Here is a 16,270-nt window from a genome sequence, read left to right on the forward strand (position 1 = left end):
TAGTGGTCAATATGGCGGCGGACATTCAAAGGGAAACGCATTTACAGTGATAGGAATGATAACCGGGACCGGTTGCGAATATTTGAGTGACTCGAGTGGTACAGACAATCGTTCAGTGAATCAGTTCAAAAATAAATGGTTGATGGACAGTGGCGCTAGTGCGCACATGACCGGTGAACGAGAACTGTTTACGAACTATACGTCAGTGTCAAATCAGTTTGTTATTGTCGGAGATGGACGGCGTTTACGTGTTGCCGGGACTGGAAAAGTGGAACTAAATATATATAACGGTGAAAGTTATGTGCAATCAACACTCCATAACGCATTGCACGTACCGGACTTACGAGTGAGCTTGTTTTCTTTGTCGACTGTTACAAAAAAAGGTCACAAAGTTGAAATAACGTGTGGTCAGTGTCTACTATGGAAAGACAATAAACTGTGTGCTGTAGGTAATCGCGAAGGTGAAAACTATATACTAAATGTAATGAACGATGTTAATAACAGTGTCGCGGCAGTTGCCACTTTGTCAAACTGGCATGAAAGACTTTGTCATCAAAATGTTGAGCAAGTGAAACAAGTGCTCACCAAGAATAACATCAAGTACACAGAAGACAGTTTCAAGTGTGTTTCATGTCTGGAAGGTAAAATGCATAAACTACCATTTGCTAAAAGTGAACATTGTGCTAATGTACCTCTAGAACTTTTGAGTGCTGATCTGTGTGGTCCAATGGAGGTGGAGAGTGTTGGAGGCTCCAGGTATTTCTTGCTAATCAAAGATAACTACTCAAACTACAGGACGGTCTATTTTTTAAAGAAAAAGAGTGAGGCAGTATTATGTATAAAGCGGTTTGTTGCTTGGGCCGAAAGGCAAACTAACCTCAATGTAAAAGTCATACGTACGGACAATGGACTAGAATTTTGCAATGATGAAATGCGTAAATTTGTGCAAGAGAATGGCATACAGCATCAAACAACAGTGCCCTACACGCCTCAGCAAAACGGCATGGCGGAGAGAGACATGCGTACACTAGTTGAAGCGGCAAGGACCATGCTGAAAGCGAAAAAGTTGCCAAAGCACTTATGGGCAGAGGCAGTGAATACATCAGTCTATGTATTAAACCGTACTTCGAAGAGCAAGCAGGAAAACCAATCACCATACGAATCCTTTCATAAACGGGAAGTAAACATCAATGATCTAAAAGGAGTATTTGGTGAACGAGTATTTGTGCACATACCTAAAGAAAAAAGGTTGAAGTGGGACGATAAAGGAGAAGAAGCAATCTTTGTCGGCTATGAAGACACAAAGGGATTCAGAGTGTATTACGAGAAACGAAGAGAGGTTCATATTCAAAGGGATGTAGTATTCATGGAAGGCAAGAGAATAGAGGAACCAAAATGTGACCAGAAGGAGGTGATAGAGGAAGTGCTTTTGCTGGACATGTCATCTGAGGACGAAGAAATAGAGCAACATGAGGAAAGTGAAGAAGAGTTCCATGACACAAATACAGATGAAGGGAAAGAACAGGATAAGACACCAGAGAGGACAGAAAACATACCGGAGAGGACAGAAAACATATCGGAGAGGACTGAGGAAAGGAGAAATCAAAATGAGACAGAAGATCAAACTACAGGGATACGAAGTCAAAATTCAGCAACGGAAGATCAGAATCAAAGACAAAGAAGCAAAAGAAAAATAATAAAGCCAAAGAAATTAGAAGACTACTGTATGTATGTTACTCTAGAGCCTAAAAACTATAGAGAAGCAATGGCATCACCGGAAGCTGAGAACTGGAAAGAGGCCATGAGAAAAGAGCTCAACCAACTAAAAGAAAATAACACATGGACAGAGATAGAGACAGTACCGGAAGGAAAAGAAGTAATCAGCTCTAAGTGGGTTTTAAAAAGAAAAGGAAATGACTACAAGGTGAGGTTGGTAGCTAGAGGATTCGAACAAGACTGTAATGAAGATTTATATGCGCCTGTAGCAAAACTTAATACTTTTAGAATTTTTGTATCTGTAGCTACAAAACTAAATTTAAATATTAGTCAAATGGATGTTTGTGGGGCCTTTTTAAATGCTAAGCTTGATGAGGAGTTATATTTGTCATTGCCAGAGGATACTGAGGTAAAGATTGTAAAACTAAATAAATCAATCTATGGTTTAAAGAGGTCTCCTAAATATTGGAACGAAACATTTAATAATGTAATGTTATCTATAGGTTATAAACAGTGTGATAAGGATTATTGTCTATATTCAAAATGTGAAAGGGAAAATAAAACATTTTTATTGTTATATGTGGATGATATATTGTATTTTGGGAATAACAAACTTGAGCTGAGTAAATTAAAAAATATGCTATGTCAAACATTTAAAATGAAAGAATTGGGGGCTATAAGTAAATTTCTGGGTATTGATGTAAAGCAAGACTTAAATTCAGGGGTCACTATAATTTCACAAAAGGACTATTTAAGAAACATTTTGTTAGAATATAATATGTCAGATTGCAAAACATTGTCATTGCCTATTGATAAGAATTTTAATTTTCATATTCTAAAGAGGGAAAATTCAGAGAGTGTTCTTATTGAAAATAAATGTAGAAAATTGATAGGAAGTTTAATGTATGCGGCAATGGGCACTAGGCCAGATATATGTGCAGTTGTTAATATTCTAAGTCGGTATCAAAACAGTGCATCCACACTTTTGTATAAATTATTGTTAAATATTCTGAGATATTTAAAGGGTACACTTGATTTATGTCTTATATACTATAGAGATTCTAATGTTGATGAGGTTATAGGCTATGTTGATAGTGACTGGGGTGGGTGTAATGATCGTAAGTCAACAACAGGGTGTATTTTTAAAGTTTTTGGAAGTTCTGTAATGTGGTTTTCGAAGAAACAGCCGACTGTTTCATTGTCCTCTACTGAGGCTGAATTTATTGCTTTGTGTTCGGCAACAAGTGAAGCTTGTTGGTTAAAAGATATTCTTTTCACTTTTGGGTTTGATATTAAAATAGTAATTTTTGAAGATAACCAGTCTACTATCAAGATGGCACAGATGGCCACTGGTAATTCTAGAGTAAAACACTTAGAGATAAAGTTATCATTTGTAAAAGAAAAGTTAGATAAAAATATTATTGAATTGAGATACATAAATACCAGTGACCAACTCGCAGACATATTAACTAAAGCGTTGGGGGGAATTTTGTTTAGAAAATTAAGGGATAGGTTGTTTAGTAAATAAGAAATCATAATGTTGTTAAAAATATTTTATTGAGGGGAGGTGTTAAGTGCAATTAAATATTTTATATTGGCAACATTGTTAGAACTCAATAATACTCTGTGGTAAGCCGCAATGGCGTTTAAGTTGGTCTTCTTGTTGTGTGTGCTGCGATTATATAAAAACAGAATAAATGAGCATAATAAAGAAATATAAGCTAGTTTCCTTCCAAAGTCCTAACAGGCTGTTTTATAGTTTTCGCTCAAGAACTTATAATATAATTTATATATATATATATATATATATATATATATATATATATATATATATATATATATATATATATATATATATATATATATATATATATATATATATTAATAATTTACATATATTATAATATAATTTATATTACACAACTATATTCAAGAGGAGCGATTAATTTTAAAATATTTAAATCAACTACACTCGGTACAACACTGAGTGTCTGTAATTTAATCAATTTATTTTTTTATTTCATTACTTTGATATTAAGCGGACTTTCAAAATCGATTTTTTTTCTAAAATAGTCTTTATACTTTTAAGTTTGTTGCGTCATGTAAAGATATAGTTTAACTTTTATTTTTACTTCGTGCTTCCACCTGTAATATCCCACTGCTCTGCATAAGCCTCTTTCCCCATGTTGGAGAAGGATCAGAGCTTAATCCACCACGCTGCTCCAATGCAGGTTAGTGAATATATTCCCTACTGAGTAACGATCGCTATCAGGTGTACAGGATAACAACTAGGACCGACGGTTTAACGTGCTCTCTCGGACTGCACAATCACCCAGACCACCGCAAATATTTGTATGGCCAATACATACATATGTTCCTCATGTGCGGGATCGTACCCGCAACCGCCAGCGCAACAGCCACAAACCAGTGCTGTGACCGTTGCGCCAATGCGTCGTTATTTTTACTTACGACGAACATTAGAATTATAAAAAAAGTACGTAACATACTTTAATCTATGTAAATAAAAATGAATATATAACGCATAACTTCCGAACGACTACGCCAAATTGGATATTTTATTTGTGTTCATTATTATCAGGACAAGGTTTGTGTAAAAGAAAATTAAAAAAAAAATTAATGCACTTATGATGAAAAAAAGCGGTACGAAGTTAACCAGGTCAGGCTAGTAAGAAATAAATGTTATTGTACCTTAATAAGTAATTTGTAAGAACTTCATGTAATTGCCAATAATATTTAAGATATAATTACAAAACTTGAAATATATATATCAATAAATAAATCATTCTTTTCGTACAACACAAAATCGTGTACGAAAATGTAATAGAGAACGTGTTTATTGTATTTTGTTCACAATTTTTATGCATTAATCTTCGTGATAAGCAAGGTCCTCGCTGTATCTATATAGTTGAGCCTTTTATTGAAATAAATCTAGCTTACAATAATACTCACGAATAAGCAGATGCGAACGATTTATCTCTCAAATACAATAAGAACGACCTCGCCTTGTACACGACTGGTTTTAAAACTAATATTAACAATATTGTTTGTCAATCTGTACTTATTTTAAAATTATTTATTTTTCCACAACATTGTATAAGGAAAAACTATTATTTTTAGTCTATAGGTCTATTGTTATTATTGTCTACATTAATAGCCAACATATAACAAAAACCTCTTTTTCATCTGCTACAAAATCATCATTATTAAATAACAGTAGATAGTACAAATTGTTCTGATTTGACCTATAGAAGAAACCTTTTTTAGAAATTAACGATCTTTTTAAAATACTAGCTTCTGTCCGCGACTTCGTCCGCGTGGGACAGTTTCTTTGGGCTAACTGGGGAAGCTCTCAAAAGGAAAAAAGAACCTGGATTTTTTTTTATGTCACTACGTCGGCAAACAATTGTACGGCTCACCGGATGGTAAGCGATTACCGTAGCTTATAGACACCTGCAACACCAGAAGCATCGCAAGCGCGTTGCCGACCCAATCCCCAATCCCCCCAGGAGCTCTGGTCACCTTACTCACCAACAGGAACACAATACTGCTTGAAAACAGTATTATTTTGCTGTGATCTTCTGTAAGGTCGAGGTACTACCCCAGTCGGGCTGCTCCATATTTTGAGCAGGAAATTCCTGCTGTGCCCTACCCCAGTATCTGGATTTGAAACATTCTTCATTGGTGCTCCGGTCCTATTGGTCTTAGTGTGATGATATATATCCTGTAGCCTTCTTCGATAAATGGGCTATCTAATACTGAAAGAATTTTTAAAATCGAACCAGTAGTTCTTTATAACATTAGTACGGATTTAAAGAACAATGGCAGCTTTCCATACAACGTTTTACCTGATATCCATTTGCGGCGTCTTGAAATAAAAAAATGCTAAAGCGATAGGAATAACATAGCAGAAGCTTAATCAGAAATATATTTTTTTTAGAAAGCCACAAAAAAAAGATATTAACGTTTTTGCTTTATAATTTGAGGTTAGGTACCTGTCAATAGTAGCTGCCACTAATTATTGTAGATTGACTATAAAAATTGAAAAATAAAAAGTAAACGATATAGGTACTGTATGAATAACGTTTTTAGTTTCATTATCATGGTTGAACAAAAGATACACATCTAATAGAACAAGTAGGTACCCATAGCAATTGCAGACTTACATAGGTTACATTACAAATTAATAGTCTTATTAGTCTTCTTTGTAAATATGTAAAAATGTGTGTCAGAGATAGGTAGTTAAGTACTTACAATACGAACTATTTTAATCTAAGTTTTTCTCTGGTTAAAATAATTATTATGGTTATCATGTATATATAGGTACTTATTAGTAAAAATAAAACAACATTTTAAGATTACATTTTATTCTTCATCATATAGGTCTCTTACGACTATCTCGTCGAGAAAGTCTGCTGGTGCAGATATTATGTTTGTTTCGTGCCTGGCCCATCCTAGTGACCACACGACTGTCATTACGTGTGCGCAACAACCTACAGTACGCCGACCAACTAAACAATTGCAACAATATTCCACTATACTCCATCTGCTACAATTATTGTTTTCGATCAGTATATAAACATAATATTGTTTCCTGGAAACGTGTCGCGATTTTATTTTTCCTCGTATTAAAGTCGTTTCTCCAGTTCCCCTTAAGTTATATACAGAGGTATCAATTCTTTCGCTACAGACTTCAATTCTATACCCGCCATGAAAACGTATGTGCTCCCCATAATAGGAGCGAGCTTGACGAATTTGGTAGGTTCCCATGGCGAATAATATGAGATCTCTATATTCAAGACGGGGAAATAATATAACATTGTTTCGGTCAGCTGTGAGACTCCGGAAGTTGGCTGATCTTTGGTTCATGTTTTCTACTTCTACCATATTTGCTAGATTGTTTTCTAACCCCATTTTTTCATTTATTATATTTAATATTTCATTGGCATACTCATTATTTTTTAAGCGAGTACCAAAGCTATTTAATAGAGCCGCTGCTATTTGAACATTCTGCATCATATGTGGTAGAGACCGATGACAATATTCTTGTCTGAGTATTTTAAAGTCTCGTTTTAAATAACCATTTACCACCTCTACTACCCATCGACACATGGTAACGCAGCGGCTCCGATTTGCTTGAGCTGTGGTTAATTGGTGCTCACCTTCCAAAAGAGAATCTGGCATATATGCTCGATAGCCACATTCTTGTAATAAACCAATACTGTCTCTAAATCCTCTATCTAAAATAAAGATATCATTTTCTCTGAAATAAAACCTAAGGGCGGATGACTCATTTCTAAATAATGAAGACATAATTTCAGCGTCTGAGGTTGTAGCTTTGTATGGGCCAAAGCAGTCAACAATATAGCCATCACAAGTTACAATTAAAAATATCTTTAATAAGTTTCTGTATTTATGAAGAGAGTAACTATCCTTTTGAAACATGTAATTACTACTCTTGTTAGTGTAAATATAGGTACCATCACAGATCACTATGACATTATTACTATTGCCATATATGCCATTTGGTATAACCAGATTATGGCCTAGTAATTATTCCCTAGAAATATGATTAATACCTAGATGTCTTGGTACATAATCATGCACAAGTACTTCCCGAACTTTGTCCATTAATACCTCTAAACTACAACGTGGCTTTTGCACTAAAGTGGCTATCCTTTCATCAGACTCTCCTGTTCTTAGTTTTAGAAGCAAAGTTACAAGACCTAGCCTCCCGCTTTTAATTTCTGAAATTCTTGGTAATTCCTCTAATATTAAATAAAAGTTTTCTTTAGATAGCCCCACCTAATATTCAAATATCTGGTCATCCATTTCTTGTAAATTTTCAAAGTCTAGTGTAGGATTAAATGCATTTACAAATGAAAATATGTGTTGAACATGCTCAACATTAAATACGTTAATGCTATTCTCTGATTCGTACAGACTATCCCATGAATTTCTAAATAAATGAATGCTACAGATTCGGGCTAGTTTTGGAACATAATATTTATGGTTACTTAATATTACAGATCTTAATTTGTCTGAAACACTGTGCAAAGTACCAATATTATTGCAGTCAGGAAAGAGGCAATGGTTACCAGTATTGGCCGCTCTCCTGTAATCTGGTAATACCATAGTTCCAGACTCTATATTCTGAGTACCTGATGCCCTGACAATATCTTGGTCATGTGGATTTCCATGAGATTGGTGGTCTTCCAAAGATATACCTGCTTCAGGTATAGAGATATACTCTGCAACAGTAGGCTCATTAGGTAGGTTACTATGTGAGGCATTATCGTCTCCATGTTGTATGGCTCCTTCCACTCTTAATTCTTCAACACGATTCATACGTAGGACCTCTCTTTTGATTCGCAACCAACAGACATGGCATACTTTGTCTGAAGTTGTTACCTAGAAGTAGTATAAGAAATGTTAATGATTTTAGCAAATAATGATGTAACATTTATGAAAATAATGCAGTTAAATTGATAAAATAATATATGATTTGATCGACTCTGACTCGGTCTTAATAATATTGATTGTACAAAGAATAATTTATATTATTTCCTAATAATAAACAAATATTTGAAAAGTAAAAGATCCTTAAGTATCCTGTATATTGTACACTAATAGGATAAAATAAGATTTAAACTTAGTTTTGATTTAATTGCTATAATATGGTACAGTATAGATATTAAATGATACTATGGTATGCGACGCAGTGGCTTGTCCGGATAAGCTCTTGTGAGTTTTTGTGGCATGCTTATGTATAAGTGTTAAGTATGTCTTTTTGTGTATTTTTAAACAAAAAAAAAAACTAATATGCACACACCTGCTGTGGTTCCTTATAGCGTTTAATTTTTTCAATCATCTGCAGTTGGATTTCAGTGGGATTATCTTTTAATATTTTGTCACTTTGTCTTCGTACCAGGGAACAGCCACATAAAATACAAACATTGGTATGACCGCGCTGACTTGTTCCAGCTTGAGGTTCATTAGCAGTATTTTGTTGAAGATTCTGGTTTACTGCAGCCATCGAAAATTCCCAACAATCTTCACAAACATAATCGTCATCAGTAATCTGAAAGTAATATTAAGTGTTGATTCATGATATTATAACTTACCATGTATAACAATCAAACCTTGTTCAAACATATACATAACAAGTTAGATTAATAAATTCCACTTTTTTTTTTTGAGATAAAGACGGGCAATAACGTTTTTTAGGACTTACGATTTGTGGATAAATCCAGTTGCAGAGCACCGTACACACTCGTGTTTTGATCGAAAATCCGATATCGGCGAAGAGTATTTACGCAGATATTACAATTCACGCACAATATGCGCGTACGCCTGCTATCCATGATAAAATGCGCACAATATTCAAATATGATTCAAATCGAAGGCACAATCGGAGTCCGTTAGAGAAAAAAAAGTATTTGTCGTAGTTATTCGTATAAACCAGTGATCATTCGTGAGAATGCACAAGTCGTAGTATGGGGCACAGAAAGAAGTCCGAGGGTGAAGCAAAGATCAAAACTTAAGAAAAACTAGGGTAATCATGTGATGTGTAACAAACAGCGTTGAGCGTACAATGGCGTACAACAGAATAAATCAGGCGAAGCTTTATTAGTCAGTTGTCAGTCAATGCCATTGTCATCTGCAGTGCTGCCATTACTATAATTTTAATTACCGTATTTTAGCGTATTTGATTAATCTTACAGCTTAATATTTACGACGAACACAATTATTTAGTTATTTTATTATGTTCTAATTGTAACAAACAATTATTAGTATTACTATTTATCATTTTAAATACTTTATGAAAATATATTTTTAATAAATACTGCATTATTTTGTGGAAATAGTTTTAACATCTTTTGTAAAGACAAAAGTATTCAACCGGAAGTACATAAAAAACGAATTAAAAGCTTATTAAAATAAACATTTTTTCGTGGCCTTGCCACGTAAAACTAACAACGTAAAAAAAACGGGCAAATAATATAATTAAGTTTCGTTTATGCCTTAATCTTAGACGCCTTTTAAAATATTCAGGTAAAAAATTGCCATTGTTCTTTCTTAATGCGACTTATATTTGCAATAGAAACTTATATAATAGGCTGTTGCAATTACTTTTGAACACGTAATCCCATTAACCATGTAACCTATTTATTCAAAGGATGAAATCTTAAAAAAAATTACATGAGAAAAGTTAGAAAAAAAAATAAATGACGAACATGTAATGTGTAAAATCCCATCGTTGTCACGTGAACGTATATCTATATTATTTATTTGTTACAAAGTCCGACACAGATCTGTCAATGCCTCAGGCGACAGGCCCGCTTTCTCCAAACATTAGACAATGTTTGGCGCCAAAATTCCTGGTCTTTTTATACGAGAATTGCTTCCGATGACGAAATTTTAACATATCTACATTTTATATAGAATTCCACTCACGACTAAGTGTTTTACGGTATAGAAATACCGATGTACTTAAAACGCTTTAAATACTAACTAACAGTAGGTACTTGCAGTTGAAGCGTTTGTATTCAGCGAAGCTTCGAGTACTTGCTTAATCTCTTGATCTTCTGGTTCTTAGGCGATTCTGTATTCGTGCGTAGTAAGCAAATCGTTATCGGTTATTAACTTGACCCACTGACGAGTCACGACTCGCGTACATCATAGACTAATAACAAAAAAATACAGTTCATTACCGGTTTAACACATCACTATGAATAAAACCTTTTATTTTCAATCCATTAACTTTTATTGCCGTGATAAAACTAAGCCCGTGTGATAAATATATAGTAACTATTTGTAAAAAATATTCGAACCGTGAAATAATTTATTAAAATAAACGCGAATATTATAATAACTGTGACATTTAGTGACGCTTACCGCTTATCGACGGTGCGGCGCCATGATTATGCAAATGTTTTCCATAAGAATATATACTTTTAGTTATAAAATTCCAAAACCATTCGCCTTTACGTCTATATGATCGACATAATATGCATAATTTATAGAGATTTTGTGCGATTTTTAAAACTATTAATTTATTTTCATATTTTTCTTTTTAGGTAAGTCGTTTGGATTCCGTGTCAACTTTGGATTTCGGAGTACGTATGTATTGTATTATGAAGTTTGTACAAAAACTGTATTTTAAATATAAAAATAATTTTGTAATTTTTATAATAATTAAGGATAAACCGTGTTCATCCATTTCTACAAGCAAGTCTATTAAAAATGTTTAGTATATAACATTGCCAGTACTACGCCAAGAAACGTTTTAATCAAGGTTTTCAATCGTTTAATCATTTGGTTCTCCATCATACGTTAAAAACCAGCATTGCTTATAATTTTACCAAAAATAAATTCGTAATTGAATATATGTAAAAATAATTATTTCCTCTAAAACTTATAGGCTTTTAAATTTACATGAAAAAACTACTGATTTTAAATCCAGCGTCAATAAAAAGAGAAACTCATTAAATAGTTATTGTGGTATTAAATTTAATAAACATGATTTAAATCAAATTTATTTTATTGGAATTGCTAATTGCCCTAACGATAACTTTATCATTTGTGAATATTTGTTAATAAGTTGTTAGCAATTACAAGCTCGACTCAATTGATCGTGGTATAATATTAACAATTTATGCTTAGCAATAGCAGCATTTACAGCTTTTATTATAATGGTATACTAGCTGCGAATCGCGGCTTAACCTGTATATTTTATGCAGGAATGTAAAAAGGAGCTTGTGTGTTTGTTACTTTGTATCGCCAGCTATCATCTATGTACTAAGATTTATTATAATTAAATTGTAATTTTTGCGTGAAAAAATATAAATTATTCATCCACAATCCTCACAACAGCGAGTGTACTTGTATATTATTAGTACTATTGTAACAGTAAATTAATAATACCCTTTATTGTACATTATTAAAAGAAACAAAAACAAAAAGCGTCTTACCGTTAAAGAGGACTAGGTGTAGTAAATTCAAAACAAAACTCGCTAAATAATTCTTTATTTGCATTCTATTCACAGTCGGTGAATCTGTATACAATAACTAGTCGCTGCCAGCGACTCCCTTTTTATTCCACGGGCAGTGCAGTAACTATCCTCTTATGCGCTCGGTGCAAGTAACTGCACCGAGCGCTAGTTCTGTAACTGCTCCTGCTATAAATAATATGTATTGTTTCTGGTCCTGATCAGGACAATACTAGGCCCTTCCAGGATCTACATCTACATCTGCTCCCTGTACTTGGTCAACGTTAATCCTACTTTTAAGGCACTTTCTAAAAGGAATCATAAGTATTTGGACAAAAAGCGGCCTTGCGCTGTTTTAGACCAATTAATTTAGTTGTTTAGTTTAAAAGATGCCTCAATTTTATCGCTAAGATTGTGGTTGTATATCTTTTTCTGTTCTTTTATATCTTACTCTGTATTTTGGGGTATGATAAAAAAATAAAAAAGTTAAAAGTTCAGCCGGTTAGAAGCTACGGAGTAACGAATACCCATCCATCCAAACTTTCGTTTTAAAAGTAGTGTGTAACTATTTGATTTTGTAATTATTGACAATCAATTTAAACGTATTTATGTTAATTTATGTGATAATTATAAATTATTTAAAAAATAAAAAGTTGACAACATTTTATCTGTCAGTCAAAATAATCTGGGCACATTAAAATAAATATAAAAATGTTGCGAAGATTACGTCATACGGAGATTAAATATCAACTTAAACTACCTAAAGTAATATTTACTTTAGATGCTGGTTCCATTTTATAATGTAAATTTCATTGCAAAATAACTACATTATGTAACTCCATTTAAAACAATCTAAAATAAGGTACACTTAATTTTAGAATTTCTTTTTTTTAATATAATTAGTGGCAAATACTGTCTATATAAGAGAAGAATTGTTAAATTAAAAAAAAAATACAGGTTGCAGGTTAATTTATATTTAGACTTAAGAATTATCTTTTTCTTTTTAAACGAACGAAACTTATCTGAACCAAACTGAAACAGCTGATAAAAGTACTTGTAATGTCTGTAAGAGATACAAGACGAGAATTACATTAAAAAAAGTATTTGTGTTACTACACATTTACTTATCTAAAGACGGCGCCATATTCTTATACAATACAATGTAACTAACGAGTACAAGTTTTCGATTAGCCATTAACGTAAACAAGTAACTTTCCTAACGCCGTTTTCCTCCAGCTCGAGGCATATGATAAGTTATATATTAACTGATAATCACAGGTACAAGTTGTGTACCTTATGTTTAATCGTGCGTAAATCAATTTAAATAGCACGTATGGCATTACTAGATCATGTTTTTGATTTTATACTTACAAGGAAAAACAATTTGCATTTATAATATCGCAAAAAATGTTACAATTGAATAGACTCGTATGGAAATAAGTCACCTGGTACATAATGCAGCTAAATTAAAAATGTAATTAACAGCGCTCCGTGCTTTTAGGGCGGGGTGACCTCATTAAATGGTCAGATAATTAGTAATTTTGTAAACGACCTCTTTCATTAATTTACGAGGCAAATTAAACAGAGTCGAGTGTAAGGCGAGTTTCATAATAAGTGAAGTAATTTTAGCGCTTATTTGTTGAGTACCACAGAGTGCGTAAAATAGACTTTAAACTTGAGTCTAGACTGTGAAGGTGGAAACCGGGTAATTAGTACAACAGCAGAGTCATTATTTATTAAATTGTCCCCTAATTAATCAAGTGGCTTATTTTTAAACCCCATAATTGATTCACAGCAGTAAAGTATGTAGCCATCCCCTCTTTTCCCGTGGGTGTCGTAAGAGGCGACTAAGAGATAACACAGTTCCATTACCACCTTGGAACTTAAAAAGCTGACCGTTAGCGGGATAACCATCCAACTGCTAGCTTTGAAATACGCAGGCCGAAGACGGTGCTGCCCGTCTTCAGCCTGCGTATTTCAAAGCGTCTTCGGTGCGACAAAGCTATCCCTTCGGTCACCAACCACGTCTGCCAAGCGTGGTGACTATGGGCAACACACAATATGTGTTCACGCCATTTTTGGCGCGAACTTGTGGATGCCTATTTCCAGCAGTGGACTGCGATAAGCTGAAGTGAATCCATTAAAAAAAATTAAAAAAGCACCTAAGATTTTTTTTAACGTAAAGCTCATATCTTAAAATCTCAATGTTGATTTTATTTTTATTACAAATGCATCTGATTAAAAACATCTCGGTTTTAAAATTAGATAGTGCCACAATTTATTTACTAGTAACACTAGCGTGAAAGTAATCGAAATGTTTATTGCTTAAGAAAATAATTGTAACAGCAATTTTAATGCTTTAAATCTTATTATACGTGTAATCATAAAAATAAATTTTATAACATTGTTTACACTCGTTATTTTCTGACGTCTAATCAGTAAATATTTATAACGTTTAATTTAGTCTTAAATGTATAAAATTTTGAAATTTCTTAAATAAAAATGAAGTATCAATATTTTTTTATCAACATAGAAATGTTTCAAAGAAATAAATTCTTACACTGAGTAGCTAATACAAATTATAAAACATTTATACTGTTAGCGCTCTTTAAATATTTTTCTCAAACTTAATTAGTAAAATTTTGTTACGGTATTCCTTTTTATATTCAAATACTTCATAACACAAATTTTATAAATATTACAGCGTTTACAGTTTCAAAGGAACGATGATGATAATGTTAAAATATTTTCTTACTGTTTGTACTTGTTTAATATTTATCTTTAGATCTTTAGTTTTTATTTTATTTGTTTATTGCGTCCTTTTTTGAATCCGAAATTTCAAAGGTAAAACATATAGATATAAAAAGGTCGTATATTAAAAACCACTATGAAAGAAAAAAAACACATGTAAATACTCAGTTGACAGCACGTGTAGATAATTACTATGATAGGTGCCTTTAGAATAACATTTCTGACATGTACGGAGTACCAACAATATTAGACTTAATTAATTTCGACCGTTTTCGACATTAAACCAGAAAACACGGGTTTTATACATTTAATTACAATATTTCGTGTAATGTGACACTTGTTTTAATTAGACGAGTAAATTTTCCATTACATAATTTCTAATTACGATAAAACGTTGATGAATATATTTAAAATAGCTGCTTTCCCGTTCTTGTCTGTATAACAGGTGAATGTCTACAAGTAGACTAGGTACGCGCAATTCTCTTCATCTATCTATATACAAAGTTTTATTGTAATTCATTCAGTACTTTTTGCGTAATGATAAACATTTATCAAAATTTTGCGTTTATAATATTACTTTCATCCTTTACCTTACTTTTTTTTTAATTTTCACTATCCCAACAACCTCTTATTATAAAAAAATAAAAAAAATAAGTGTTACAAATATAATAATTTTTCCTAAGTTATGAGAAAGTTACTTTCAGTTAAAGAATATTTTATTTTCATTTTTAATTGAACAATAAAATTTTTAAAAAAATCTATAAACATTAACATTTTTAATTGTTATGGTTTAACAACAAAAGCCTAGCTGTTTCTTTTTTTCTTTTTGGTTTACATTATTGAATTGAGTTCGCAATCTCATTCATATCGAATATTTTCCGTCGTGTCACCCTACGTGACATTGGCGAAATCGACTGTGCCGTAATGGCACAACCAAAAGACATTAAAACCCAAAAATTGTATTGAATTGTGACTTTGTTAATTTTTTTTATTTTATAATAAAAAAAATAAAAAGTAAAGCTTTAAAAAACCTACCCTTGTCATAAATTTTACGTTCAAAATCCTATCATGACTTACAACTTTTCGGATACAAAAATGGTAATATATAAGAGTTTAAATAAAACATAATCCAACATATCTAATGATCACCTACGAGGTGATGTAACGTACAGCATACAATTGTTTAAAAACTATATAGGTAGGCATCGAGCGAGGATAGCAATAAAATAGATTCAGAAGTTAATCGGTAGTTTGGTATTTACGTAATAATAAATTACGTCAATTATCTGAATGAAAAAATCGAATGTCCTAAAATCATTCTCATAAATATTTCATTAAAATAAAACAATACAATGTAAATCACGATTTCATGAACCATAAAACGCATCGATCGAAACCACCTGCGGTGTGAACACGCCACTTCTGCACCGCGCACAATAATCTGTGTCATATTTATTAAAATTAACCTCTCAATTTATTTAACCGTAACTTCAATAAATTCAACGTATCTCCGATCGATATAAACGAAATTTTTTTTTGTATTAAATTTCTTATAAACGATTGTTCGTTTCCCCCCAAGCAATTAGAGATGAAACGCGGGTCTTCCATTGCCGCTTCGAAATTAACTTGTTACTTACGCAATCACTGAAATAACATTCGTAAAATTGTTGCCACGGAAATATACTTCCTATTTGTAGGTTATAAAGAGTTAATGTTACTGTAAATGAATATCGCTCGCGAGTTTCGCATCGAAAGACATTCTTCGATAGAATAAGACGCTCCCGTTTAAGCTA

General features: G+C 32.6%; 1 protein-coding gene across 1 annotated transcript; it reads right to left on the minus strand.

Moving 5' to 3' along the window:
• Positions 1–7,539: 7,539 nt before the first annotated feature.
• LOC123657178 lies at positions 7,540–9,098 on the minus strand. The gene is made up of 3 exons (XM_045592752.1): positions 8,969–9,098; positions 8,567–8,815; positions 7,540–8,145 (listed from the first exon to the last, which is right to left on the minus strand). Exons 2-3 carry the CDS (start codon positions 8,768–8,770, stop codon positions 7,540–7,542), a joined length of 810 nt encoding a protein of 269 aa, XP_045448708.1. The 5' UTR covers positions 8,771–8,815; positions 8,969–9,098.
• Positions 9,099–16,270: the final 7,172 nt, after the last annotated feature.

This window comes from Melitaea cinxia, chromosome 10, assembly GCF_905220565.1.
Source record: "Melitaea cinxia chromosome 10, ilMelCinx1.1, whole genome shotgun sequence".
Classification (NCBI taxonomy): domain Eukaryota; kingdom Metazoa; phylum Arthropoda; class Insecta; order Lepidoptera; family Nymphalidae; genus Melitaea; species Melitaea cinxia.

Coding starts and splice junctions, on each gene's coding strand:
- LOC123657178 (XM_045592752.1), bottom strand. CDS start 8,770: ATGGCTGCAGTAAACCAGAATCTTCAACAAAATACTGCTAATGAACCT. Junction 8,146..8,566: donor GCTATAAGGAACCACAGCAG/GTGTGTGCATAT, acceptor TACTACTTCTAG/GTAACAACTTCAGACAAAGT.